Source organism: Otolemur garnettii, unplaced genomic scaffold (assembly GCF_000181295.1).
Source record: "Otolemur garnettii isolate 467f Iridium unplaced genomic scaffold, OtoGar3 scaffold00019, whole genome shotgun sequence".
In the NCBI taxonomy this organism is placed as follows: Eukaryota; Metazoa; Chordata; class Mammalia; order Primates; family Galagidae; genus Otolemur; species Otolemur garnettii.
The window spans coordinates 23,131,203-23,145,298 of record NW_003852414.1 but is presented as its reverse complement, the minus strand read 5'-3'; the positions used below and the strand labels follow the sequence as shown (position 1 = coordinate 23,145,298).

Here is a 14,096-nt window from a genome sequence, read left to right as displayed (position 1 = left end):
TTCCCTGGCTAACAGTACTCCAAGTTGGTTTATCCACATCTCGGCAGACTACACTGCCTGCTTCCCCACTCATCCCCCTTTCCCTGGCTAACAGTACTCCAAGTTGGTTTATCCATATCTCTTGCCTGTTGCTTAGTGGACACAACATCACCTTCATCTCTAGGGTAAATTCTGGTTGATTAAACCAATCAACCCATGACTGCTTTTAAGGTGGATATGTGACACAAATCTGGCCAATGATATTCAAAAGGAAGCCTGGTGGCAGGATCGTATCCCAGGAAAAGTTTCCCTAATCCTATAGTGACTCCAGAAAAGATGCTCCCTGCCATTCTCTGTGCTGATTCTGATTGTGATGGCTGGAGTGTTGGCAGCTACCTTGTGTCCATACAGCATAGAGCACTACCTTACTTCTGGGATTCTTATTATGGCAAGATATTTCCTTACTATGTAGGCTAACGGTAGTCAGTTTTGTTACTTGGCTAACAGTAGTGCATCTGATTCATTAGTATTCCTTTCCATTTTATGGATAAGAATAATCCAACCCAGACAGATGTCTTGTTACCAGACATGTTGACATATTGCTAGTTTTAGCAAAGCCAATACACACACAAAAAAGGAAAGTTAAAACTACCTTTCTCTTCATCATTTTCTCTGCTTAATTCCGTGAACACAGGGACCTCCTAAAAAACAAAAAGGTTGAAAGTTTTGATTCACTGTGTATTTGCTATCAAAATTTAATAGGCCTAAATTATGGCATGCTACCTGTGTTGCAAGGCAGTTCCCAGATGCAGTTCTTAATGATTAATATCCTAATTAGATGCTTTGCAAATATTCTCCACTTGATAATTATTCTAAAGGGCAGAAAAGCAGATTTCCATATCAAACTATAGTTTACCCACCTTTTTATTTCTGCTGCAACTTAAAGAGGAAACAACAACAAAACATAAGGCCATAAAGTTCAGGAATCTTATCCAGAGCATTAGCAAAATCTTTCCATATGATGGTATGATTTAGTGCAATAATTATGAGCCTTAGAATAGACTCGAATGGCTCGGCGCCTATAGCTCAACTGGCTAAGGTGCCAGCCACGTACACCTAAGGTGGCGGGTTCGAATCCAGCCTGGACCTGCCAAACAACAATGACGGCTGCAACCAAAAAATAGCCGGGCGTTGTGGCAGGTGCCTGTGGTCCCAGCTACTTGGGAGGCGGAGGCAGGAGACTCGCTTGAGCCCAGGAGTTGGAGGTTGCTGTGAGCTGTGATGCCACGGCACTCTACCCAGGGGGACAGCTTGAGGCTCTGTCTCAAAAAAAAAAAAAAAGAATAGACTCGAATAAAATCACATGTATGAAATCCATCCTGTAGCCCTTTGGCTTTGTAATCCGTCAGCCTCATCATCTCCCTAAAAGCCTCAGTTATTCTTTCTTTAAACTGGGATAATGGATATGCTTAGAGTTCTTATAAGAAGTAAATGGGACAATAAAGAGAAAACACTTAGCATAGGCACCTGTCATACTAAGTGTTTCTTAAATACTAGTTGTAATTTCTACTAATAAAAAAATGTTCTTCACTGGGCACTGTGGCTCACTCTGGGAGGCTGAGGTGGGAGGATGACCTGAGCTCAGGAGTTAGAGACCAGCCTGAGAAAGAATGAGAACCCATCTCTACTAAAAATAGGAAAAACTAGGCACACATCATGGCAGACACCTATAGTCCCAGCTACTTGGGAGGCTGAGGCAGGAGGATCTTTTCAGCCCAGGAGTTTGAAGTTGCTGTGAGCCAGGCTGCAGCCATGGTACTCTAGCCTGGGCAACAGAGTGAGACTCTGTCTCAAAATGAAAAAAAAATTCTTGAGAGATCTAGCTAAAATAATCTTTTCTTAGGTAACAACCAAGTAGTATTTCACACAGCAAGGTAAAAGAAGATAACACTAATTTAAAATAATTGATATTTTGAGACCTAGAATGACACACTGAATAGTCGGGTTGCCCCTGCCTTTTAGGGTAGATACTGGTAAGACAGTAAAAGGCAGGGTATAAATATTCCTGAATAGTATAACAAAATAATGTGAAGGTCTTATAATGTTAAGTTATAACATTACCAAACAATGTTATTTCAAAAAGTAAACTAGTTTCCTCTGTACATGATGTAATCTTTCTTAATTCCCATAATAAGGAATTATATTTCCTCTATTGAATAGAGAGGTTTAAATTTTTAAAAGATGAGAGATTTTCAAGAACAGCTTTCAATTTTAAGCCAGGGCTTAAATTTTATAATTGCAGCAGTTTTAACCACTGTTCCCGTCTTAATTTACTGTAAAAAACTCCTTTAAAAATGTGTGTATATGAATGTAATGCCATAACATACACACATGCACACACCCACTGCCTCACGTATCAGGAAGTTTAATGAACGTGGCACAATGCTGATCCCAGCTTGGTGCTTACCCATGTCGCTACCCTTACTGCTGCTACTCCCAGCCTCACTCCTCACACTGAGTGCTGAAACAGGATGGGCACAGTAACAGTCACAGCCGCTGTCTTCCTAACAGCCAACGGCTGAGAGCTGCCTCGGCAGAGGATGAATACATTGTCACATTCCAAAAGTGGGATATGATACATCAATTTAAAAAAAGAATGAAACACCAACAGTGAAGAACACACAGGAATCATACACACACTCTGCCTGGAGTTGCAGGACCAGACACAAAAAAGAGCACGTTTATATGAAGGTCAAGAAGAGATGAAACTAATCGATAATCACTAGTGGATCTGGAGCAGTGGTTACTTCTGAGGCAGAGGTATTAACTGAAGATGAGCGTGAGGGAAGGAAATCTTCTGTACCTCTAGCTGGGTGGCGGTTACACAGGTGCGTGTACTTGCACTGACTCACTCTCTCCTCCCCATCACACACATATTTGTAAAAGTTCAGGTTGGGCGTGGTGCCTCACACCTATAATCCTAGCTCTCTGGGAGGCCGAGGCAGGTGGATCACTTGAGTTTAGGAGTTCAAGACCAACTTGAGCAAGAACGAGCCCCTGTCTCTACTAAAAATAGAAAAAAAATAGCAGGGCATCTTGGTGGGCCCCTGGAGTCCCGGCTACTTAGAAGTTTGAGGTAGGAGGATCACTTGAGCCCAAGAGGTTGAGGCTGCTGTGAACTATGATGCCATGACACTCTACCCAGGGTGACAGTGAGACTGTCTCAAAAAAAAAGTTCTCTGAATTGTGTGTACAAGTAAGGTTAGTGCACTCCATATACTTTAGTTGATGTATGCGAGAGTTTTGTGACAGTAGTTTTGCATACACACAGGCTATATTTTCTTGCTTACATACAACGGCTAGAACTTTCTGTATCTTTCTGTCACTGTGTGTTCCCAGTGCCTAGAAAAGTCCTGGCACACAGGAAGCGCTGACAAATTTTTTTAAATAAACGCCTTGACCTAGTTATTCTCACCCTTGAACTCCTTGCCTCCCCTGGTTTCTGCCCATTCCCCTCAGCTAAGGGGCTGTCTGTACCTTCAAATATTCTTCATCCCCCCTCGGCTGGGTAAGTGTTGGCCTGGCTGGCCCTACACCGTCGATTTACCTCCAGCATTGCTGTAATTACAATCAGTGGAAATTACGTTTACATATCGTCCCATTAGGTGGTGTCCCTATTTAGAGACAAGGACACCGAGGTCCAGAAAGGTTATACTACGTAACTACACAAGCGCTGAAGTTAGCATGTCAGGAACTGAAGGGCGTGTGCCTTAACTCCAGAACAACTCTAACCCTGTGCTTTGACACCACAGCAATGCCTTCTCTTAGTTACGAACACTGTCTATAAAAACTTGATGCGATGCTTAAAAAAAAAGAAAGAAAACACAACAAACTTTCCGTCTTTGGATCTTCTCGTGTTGGAGGATCTGCTGCCCACCTGTTCCTTCCCTTCCAGACCTCTTCTCACTTGCTCTTTAATAAATTTGGCAGTTTTTTCTTCATCATCAAGATCTTGTTTCTTCTTTCTCTCCAGCTCCAGCTGCCGACGGATCGTCTCTGGGTCCCGGTCTATGTACTGAATGTACCACCCTTTTGGTGTCTCGTCCACTTTGCACAGGCCTTAAAAAAAGCAACAGACACCACAAATTTGCATAGATCCAAAGCAAACTGTAAATATAAACTGTTCCATCTCTGAATATTTGTTTACTGATTCATTCAAAGACAAACGTATTCAAACACACAAATTCATGTGGCATGTAAGTTTTTCACGTTTATACTTGATGAAATTGAGATAATACAAGTGGGATATTTTCTTTATCTTTTAAAACAGAAAATATTATTATATCGATTTTTAATGGTTAGGTTGCAGCAAATTTTTTTTTTTTTTTGAGACAGAGTCTCTCTATGTCATCCTCGGGAGAGTGCTGTGGTATCACAGCTCACAGCAACCTCAAAGTCTTGGGCTTAAGCGTTTCTCTTGCCTCAGCCTCCTGCATAGCTGGGACTATAGGTGCCCACCACAACGCTCAGCTATTTTTTGTTGCAGTTGTCATTGTTGTTTAGCTGGCCTGGGCTAGGTTCGAACCTGCCACCCTCAGTGCAATTGGACAGGGCCATAACTACCATGCTACGGGCGCCGAGCCTTTTTTAAACTTTTTGTTTTGAAGAGACAGAGTCCTACTCTGTTGCTCAGGCTAGAGTGCAGCAGCGTCATCATAGCTCCTAGAACTCCTGGGCTCAAGTGATCCTCCCACGTCAGTCTCCCAAAGTGCTGGGATTACAGTTATAAGCCCCTGTCCCAGCAAGGCAACACACTTAAACGAGGAAAACATACAAAAGAAGTATAGTGAACCCACCACATCAGGGCTTTGCATCTGATTATTTAACCAACAGCAGATGGGAAATGTCAGGGAAAAAATCGATTTTGTTGTCTGTAACAAACTAGTACAGACATTTTTTCTTATCATTATTCCCCAAACAATAGTATAACAACTATTCATATACCTTTTACATTAGGTAAGTTGTTTAGAGATGATTTAAGTATCCAGGAGTATGCGTGTGGGTTACACACAGAAACTGTCATTTACAGCAGGGCTTTGAGCATCTGGGAACTTGGCTGTCAGTGGGAGGTCCCAGAACCTATTCCCCACAGATACCAAGGGACAGCTGTACCTTATCAATCCTGTCTAAGTATTTAATATTCAATGAATACATGGTATCTGTTAATATAAAACAAAACTTACTCCTCTAAAATGGAATAAAGTAAATTTTTCTCCTTTTTCATACCTCAAACTTCTCATCCTGTTAAGATTAGAGAAGGGAAAAGAAAAGGCAACTTAAAAAAAAAAAGAATACCTTGAGACTGGAGTAAAAAATGTGGGAGTTGGGAGGATGGAGACCATCGTGTCAGTGACAGATCACTGTCCAAACAACTATTCCAAACGTTTGCACTCAATTATATAAACATATCAATACTGGAATGGTTTGCTCCTCTCCTCCAGTTTCCAAGTGCCCTGCATCCTTTGTTTCATGAATTTAGATAGAAATTATGGTGCTTCTCTCTCTTCCATCAGTGGAGCCACATAACAACTACTCACACAATCTCTGCTTCTCACCTTCTCTGCCCAGCCACTTGGTGAAGTCGGTCAGAGTCTCCCACTGGGTGGCGTTCATATGGATGTGCTCTCGGTGGCTGATGTACTCATTGTACACGATGTTGTTATGGACTCTCTTAGTGCCTAAGAACAAAATACCACTCGGTTGATCCTAAGAAGACTGTAAGGTAACAAAGTTATTATGTGTACAATATTTAAAATGTTTACCAAAACGTCTCCTGAGAAGTTCTAGAAAGTCGTTTCGGAATTCCCTATAAAGAAAGAAAGGAGACCATTAAGTTTAAACATCATCTTCCTGAAATTTAAGCAACCACAGAGTTTTACTGCCCAAATAAAATATAAAACATCTGTATGAATATCTGTTGAACCTTTAAAAACTGATTATACCTTTAAAGGATTAAAGTTTAAAAAAAAGATTAAAGGTTAAAAGTTAGTTTTGAGTGGAAACTTTTTACCTTAGTAAAGCAGCCATAGCAAGCTACAACATGTATTTGGAGAGGATCCTTCATATCTCTCTGTTTTTTTTTTTTTTTTTTTCTGAGATAGGGTCTTGCTTTGTCACCCTGGCTGGAGTACAGTGATAAGATCATAGCTCCCTATAACCTTGAACTCCTGGACTTAAATAATCTTTCCACCTCAGCATTCAGAGCAGCTGGGACCACAGGCACATGCCACTATGCCTGTATTATTTTCACTTTTTGTAGAAATGGGGTTTTGCTGTGTTGCCCAGTGTAGTCTTGAATTCCTGGCTTTAAGTGATCTTCCTGCTTTGGCCTCTAACAGTGTTGAGATTACAGGTGTGAGCCACTGCACCTGGCCTCCTTCATGGTATCTGTTAATGCTGCCAAACATGGCATTATAGCCCCCTTCTACCTATATAACAAAATTGCCTTTCCACATGAAACTGTCATTTAATGTGTCCTTCTGAGCTGGATAAACATAAGTGAGTACAACATAAACTGAGACCTTCAAGGAGGTTACAATCTAGCAGAACTAATCATATCGGGAGGTTAAATTGAAAAGAAATGCAACAAAATGTTGCAGAAAGAGTTAAGGAGATGCCCAGAGATGATTTTAATATGGGCAGTGAAATATAAATAAAACTTGTATAAGTGAACTGGCAGAGAAGGCCATTTTCAGCTGGCACAGGACGTGAAAGCATCACATTTGAAAAATGACACTCAACCTAATTTGGCTAAAGTTTAGGGCAGATAGAAATGAGGGTGAGAAAGGGTAGCACAGAATCAAGGGGAAGGTGTGGGTGGAAAGTGAAAATACGGTTTGCGCTTATTTTGGAAGTGCTAACTTAAATGTCATGCAAAACATGAGTTTTAACTTTATTTGGAAAGTAACGTGTTAAAATCTGTGATTTAGAAGAGAACCCTGGTGGACAGGAGAGCACAATGGTTTTTAGGTTGTGGCCCCCACGGCAGTAGCATCAGCATCCCCCGAGAAGCTGACAGAAGTGCAAACTCTAGACCCCCGTCTCAGACAGCAGGTGCGGGGCCTGCACCCTGTGAGCAAGCCCCAGGCGCTTCGAATGCCAGGAAGGTACAAAGTGCGTACAGGAGGGGCCGAGGCCGCAGGTTGGGAGACCAGGAGAAAGTCACTGACGTACTCGAGGTGAAGGATGCTGAGAGCTATTACTCTGGCAGTGAGAATGGAAAGGATGTACTTTTGAAGGACATTCTATGGAGAAGTGACAAGAGGGAATTCCAAGAGAACTCGAGGTTTGTGCCAGGAGTCTGGGTAGATGGCTATCAGCCAACACTGGACAAGAAGCAGGTGTGGTAGGGAGCGTACGAGTTCAGCTTTAAAAATGTTACTTTGAGATGGCCTTCGAAACACAGGTTAGAATTATCCTGGGGAGAGTAGGGGGTAGGGGTGGGAATTTGTAACTCAAAACTGGTATTAGGAATGAACAGCAAGATGAGGCGTCTCTGTCCAAACATAAATGTAATGGTTAAAAGAACAATGGGACCTGTGGCGACTGTGTGGATTGGGATGAAAAGCAGTTGAGTGAGCACCGTGAAGGACTCCCTCCATTCCAGGAGCTCAGAGCACAGGAGGTGAGGAAGGAAGAAAGTGCGAAGGCATGAAGACCACAGAGGGAGGAAAGCCTCAGGAGTGGGAAAGCCAGCACAGAACGGAGCAGGACAGCTCAGGGCGTTGTCCTGTGAAGAAGCTCAAGGAAGATGAAGGTGGAAAGGTGTGAGTCACTCTCAGGAGGGGTGGAAGCCAGTGGACGCAGTGGGAGGCAGAGGGTCTAGACAGCTCTTGCCAGAATAGGGTTTCCCACTGTATGACTTACAGATTATGCGTCACATTTAAACGTGTAGCTTACGCAACCCCCTGTATTCCCAATGGTTTTAGGTGGTGCATAGGTAAACGATGTTTGCCACTGTCACTGGTGCTTGTACTGAAGGAGGTGAGCCTGCTGGCAGCTCACACAACTCAGGGCAGAGGCCACCAATACTACACCTCACTGGTAACCAGTGTGCTCCCACCACTATGCACCTGCAGTAAGAATTACCCAACCCTCAAGTACATGTCTTTCTAACATTCAGTGTGGGGAAATGAGAATTATGAACAAATCACTTCTGTTGCTGTACAACATGTCCAGAGAAGAGCACCTGAGTGCCTGAACTGGGAGCTGAAACGTCTTCTTCATGGAACACTGTCTTGATGTGAAAGAACAAGTGACATACAGACTGTCATTACTGCAGTGGGTATTGGCATACATTTTCTGAAAATTAGAGTGAGCCTGTCACATTAGGGAAGACAACTGACAGTAGCTGTTGCCAATGATGAAATCTGAGCCTGCACAGTACTATCAGCCACTGAGAGTCTGACAAGCTTCCCAATGTTTAAAGATGTTTCTGATGGCATCAGTACTGATGTTAGTGAATATGATATAATAACATGGGTAAAAAGGGTCACCATTTGGAAGATCTGTGAAATTCAGTAAGAGTATATTTCAATCAGTGCACGATGTTATAAAACTGTGCCTGGGTCTAAGATCCACTCAGAGTAGAATGTGACCCACAGATTTTCATGGAACAGCACAGAAGGTTCACTGACCTGGTTTCAAATTCCACATTGTAGCTAATCTTTAAGAAACTGCCAAACACTGTGTTTTGATACAGTATTAAACAATAATATCCAAACTTATCTGGAAAGCTTATGAAATACTGTCCCCGCCCATCTACACATGCATGTAAAGGCTAGATTTTCCTTCTGTGCATCAGTCAAAGCTTTTCAGCCACCAAGTGTAGAGAGAGATGTGAGAATCCAATTGTTTTCTATCAAGTAAGACATTAAGGAGATTCATAAAAATGTAAAAACAAAGCATGTTTTTTATTTGGAAAATGTAATTACTTTTCATTTAAAAATTTTAACACATAAGTGTACTGCTGTGTTTAAAATTAACTAATAAATATATATTTTAAAATGTCTCAGTTTTGACTTTTTTTAAAATTAGTTTTGATTTCTAAGTTCTGACACATATAACTATCATGAACAGAAGCTCTTTGGGGTCTCCAGTAATTTTTAAGAGTGCTGGGCACAGTGGCTCACCATAATCCTAGCACTCTGGGAGGCCCAGGTGAGAGATCTCTTGAGCTCAGGAGTTTGAGAACAACCTGAGCAAGATTGAGACATGGTGGCAGCCGCCTATAGTTCTAGCTACTCAGGAGGCTGAGGCAGGAGGATCACTTGAGGCCAAGAGCATGAAAACCCATCTCAAAAAGAAAAGTATTAACTCAATGATTCTTTATATAAGCCCTACAGAGAATCAAGAATACTGGGAAGAGGTTGCTATTTTAGTGCCATTTTACAGATGAGCAGCCAAAGAACAGAAAAGCTAAGAAGATCATCCAGAGGCACACAGGGGAAAGGGGCTTGACTTTGGGGAGTCTGCCTGCAGGGCCCCTGTATTAGTCACAAGTGGATTAGCAGAAAGAAAAGTCTCGTATGTTTTAAGTGGATGAAAGAAAGAACTACACTGTGAGAAACTGTTTTATAACAATTTCATACTACGAAAAATTCACAAGATAAAAACTGAACACACAGAGAATATAGTTATCATGTTAATATATAAGAAATAATAGAACCTCAAATAAAATATTAACCATCTATTAAACATCCAACTGAATAAAGCTTATGGGATAAGGAGCTCCCTGAGTTACTTACTCTGAAAAATAATCCATAAACTGCTGAGGATTTTCTGAAGCCAGCAAGAGTTGCCTCTGATGAGATTCGGACATACAATGACACTTAAAGCCATTCTACAAAAAATGTGAAGGCAGTTGTTAAATTCTGATTTAGGTTATGAAAATGGACTCTAAATAGAGGTGTTTAATTAAACCCCCCAAATCTACTCTTTGATGATAAATTGTAAAAAAAAATAATAATCAAATCACTAGTTGTAACTATCCTATCAGGTTTTTAAAATATTTTATGAAGTGGAGCTTTGCAACTCTGTTACTCAACGAATAATCCTTGAGATCAAAGAGACGGCAAAGTCGTGCTGTAGGAAACAGGCATTAATGAGAGACATCACCAGGCACGGTAACAGAAGAGTGATTTCTCTTCTCGTTCTCGAGTTCACGGATTCTTATTGAGCACCTTCTTCACACAGTGTTATAATGGAGTGAGATGGATCATTAGTGAATTTTCACCCCCCAAACTACTTTCACTCTGCTTCAGTTCATTATCCAAAATGTACTGTGGCATGTTACCTTGTTCAACTGATTAAATCTGTACTTTTTAAGATGGTTGTAAAAACACATAAAAGTTTTGACTTAGTATCTATGTTTTCTACTCACTATTTGAACCTGATTCTTCACAAGTAATAGATATGAAAATACACCTCTCCGGCATCCCCTATGTCAGTGAACCATCTCATATCCAATCACTGAGCCCAGGACACTGGGCAACATCCGAGATTTTTTCTAATTCTTCTGCATTTAATTTGCCAGTAAATCTATTCAGCCTTCCTAATAACTCATTTCCCGTCCCTCTGCTCAATCCCATTTCCACTGTCCTGATTTCCACTCAATCTCACTTGAAGTAGTTTCCCAATCTTTAGTCCACAGACCACCCTTATAATTTTTACCTCATCTGGGTACTCTCTGGAAGAGTCACAGTTATTATTTAAATTTATTGTATAAGAAAAGTTGGTATCAACTTCATAAAAAATCAGTATTATTTCCCATAAATTGAAAAATAAATCCATAAAATGAAAAAGGAATAATATTATTAAATTCTAGAAGTCCAGGAGTAGATTGGGGAGGGGAATACTCTGGCTCCAACCTTTCTCCTCCTCAGTCTTCCAATCTGGGTAGACAGAAGACAAGGTAAAGGATTTGTAGGGCTCAACTTTGCCCTCCCCCTGGATGCCCTCCCAGATAGGGAAGGGAAATGAACGCTAAGAGCAAACAGGCCCAGAACCACCAAAGAGACTTACTCTGAAAACTGGTAATGAAAGGAAATAATCATTTATTCCCTTCCCCCAAGAACTGCATTTCAGAATAAGCAAATAGTCTTAATTGATGCACAAAAGCTCACTTTTACAAAAGATATGGCTTGGTGGGGTGGCTCTGCCTTTTGGTGGCCAAGGCAGGAGGACTGCTTAAGGCCAGGAGCTGGAGACCAGCCTGGGCAAGTGAGACCCTTTCGCTACAAGAAGTAAAAAGAATTAGCACACCTGTAGTCCTAGCTACTTGGAGACTGAGCCAAGAGGATCACTTGAACCTAGGAGTTGGGGGTTGCAGTGAGCTGTGATTATACCATTGTAATCTAGTCTGGGTGACAGAGTGAGACTCAGTCTCACACAAAAAATAAAAAGAATGGCAGCCCACAATAAATGCTGAAATAATTAGAAAAATAACCACTTTGCAAATCCTAATAAAACAACTGACTTAAACAAGAATGCTAAGGAAACCAGATATATGGGCATGATTTCAAAATATCAGTCTACTAGTCAACTGCTCTCACAAGGGAGAAAATATTACTTTTCAATATTACTTTATAGGCGGTCACCTTTACTCAATTTATCCCTACCATATTTTATCGACTTCACTACACGATGCACTGTGAAACAGACCAGATCTCCTATAAAGAATACTACAAAGTATTAATCTGTACAAGAGCAACTATAAAGTATTTTTCCCCCAAATGTTTAACTTGAACCCAATTAAGCCTTCGGATTTCATTTCCAGTTGACAAAAACTGTAAGAGTTAGAGGAATTGCTTCTTGGCCTTTTGGCAAAGATCCAATGTAAGAGCTAGAAGATGAAGGCAAAAAGGACCAGAAGAAAACAATTCAACAAAGCGTGAATGGTACAGGACAGTAACTGGCCGAGTTCCCACAGCAAGGCAATGTCAAGATAAAAAGGGTAGAGAGGAACAGGTTCTATTCTAGATTTAGAATTTAGAAAGAATCAAAGTTAGAATGAAGTCTTAATAACCCAGAGCACAGAGGACTTTGAGGCTAATGTAACTATTTTGTGAGATTTTGTAATAGTGGATACAAGCCATTATGCATTTGTCAAAACCAATAGAATGGACAACACGAAGAGTGAAACCTACCTCTGGACTTTGGGTGACACTGATGTGTTAATGTGGATTCATCCACTATAACAAACATATCACCCTATCACAGGATTTGACAATAGGGGAGAGGGTGCCCTTTGAGGGAAGGGTCTATATAGGAAGTCTCTGTATGTTCCAGGTTGCTATGAACCTAAAACTATTTTAAAAACTAAAGTCTTTTTTATGTCTTTTAAAAAATCCTAATAACCGAATCCAATTCATGCCTTCAGCTTGGATCTTGAAGAAACACTTGGGAGACAATAGAGGAAATGTGAACATGGAATGTGTATTAGAGAATACAGAAGGACTTTTATTAACTTTGTTATGTTGATGACACACATTATGGTTATGTAGGAAAGCGTCCTCCTAATTTAGACACGCCTATTTAAGTGTTTGGAGCTGAAATATCCTGATGGTTGTAATTTACTTTAAAATATTTTTTTATAAAGTAAACATGGCAAAATATTTCAAGTGTTTTAAATTTGAGTGTTATGGATTACATGTTTGTGTTCTGCCAAAATTCAAAATATTGAAACCCTAACCTCCAAGGGGATGACATTAGGAGGCAGGACCTTTGGGAAGTCAGGAGGTTTAGATGAGGCCCTGAGGGTAGAGCCCACATGATGGGTTAGTGCCCCTGGAGCTTACTCCTTCCACCTCCTGAGGACACAGAAGGCAGCTTTCTGCAAACCAGGAAAAGGGGCTTCCCCAGAATTTGACCAGGCCAGTTCCGATGGCTTCTCAGCCTCCAGAAATATTTAGAAATAAAGTTTGTCAATTAAATCACCCAGTCTTATGATATTCGGTTATAGCAATCTAAGCCACTAAGACATTAGGCAATGACTAGTCCAATTTCCTCAATGTTCTTTCACCCCTAGCAGATACATTCTCCAGGGGAAAATATGATCACATGACTGGCCTGCTCTCATTTCAACAGCGTTCATCTTCCACCTCTTTAATGGAGAAAAGTGTAGCTCCACAGCACAGCATACTAGGTCTTCAAGATCTGCCCACAGATCCCTTGAGCCAGTTTACATCTGCTTCACTCATGTCAAACTCAACGACAATCCTACAAGTAGGCACAATTATTATTCCCACTTTACAGATAAGTAAACAAGCAAAAGGAATGTAAGCAATAACAACTTGCCCGAGAACACACAGCTAGTAATAAGTGGCGCGATTCGACTTCCTAATTTTGACAGTCTGACTCGAGATAAATCTATAATCTTAACCACCACATCATTCTGGGCCTGGTACATTGTAGGTGCTCATTAAATGCTTGTTAGCTAAGTATTGTGGAACAACCTCATTTTCCTTTTTCTCAAAAGGGGTGTGTATCCTAATCATTGCGATTCTCCTAAGAGCCAAGACAAGTCACTGATGACGACTGTCGCCGTCTGGATGTGCACTGCACTACTCGCGCCCCCAGGAGGCTGTAAAACCTTTTCTGACCCCCATCCTGGGGGTGGGGCAAGTTGGGAGGAAGGAGGTGTCAAAGACCAGAGGTAGTCGCTAGGACAGGACTGTAGAGAAGGACGTCTCTACTGTTGAGTAGTGGACTTGCCCGCTGCAGACCCCAGAAGCCTCAAGACCTGGAACCCGAGATCCGCGCCCTGAGCCCCCTAGTCAGGGACTAGAACCTGGATTCCCACCGGGGCCCTCCTAGGGGATGGGGCCATCGCGGGCCCACTTACCTCGTCCCGGCACTGCTTCTGACACATCTGGCAATACCAGCGCAGCTTCTGAAGTCCCTTGGATTTAATCCTGTTGGCAATAGCCTTGGGAGTAAGAAAATCTGACTTTCCCATCGCGACCACCACAGTAACCACTCTCCGGAGTCCACCGCCCTGCTAACCGGAAGCGGAACTGGGCCGGCGGGTGTGGGCGGGACAAATACCACCGCGGAGG

General features: G+C 41.6%; 1 protein-coding gene across 1 annotated transcript in view; it reads right to left on the bottom strand.

Moving 5' to 3' along the window:
- KIN (Kin17 DNA and RNA binding protein) overlaps positions 1-14,087 on the bottom strand; it is a 25,751-nt gene extending 11,664 nt beyond the window's left edge. Inside the window, exons 1-6 of the mRNA XM_003786825.3 lie at positions 13,883-14,087; positions 9,786-9,880; positions 5,802-5,845; positions 5,595-5,717; positions 3,917-4,098; positions 632-680 (exon numbers count right to left, since the gene is read on the bottom strand). Of these exons, the coding sequence (XP_003786873.1) occupies positions 632-680; positions 3,917-4,098; positions 5,595-5,717; positions 5,802-5,845; positions 9,786-9,880; positions 13,883-13,996 (607 nt within the window). The 5' untranslated portion in view covers positions 13,997-14,087. The remainder of the gene's footprint in view (positions 1-631; positions 681-3,916; positions 4,099-5,594; positions 5,718-5,801; positions 5,846-9,785; positions 9,881-13,882) is intronic.
- Between the last annotated feature and the right edge of the window lie 9 nt (positions 14,088-14,096).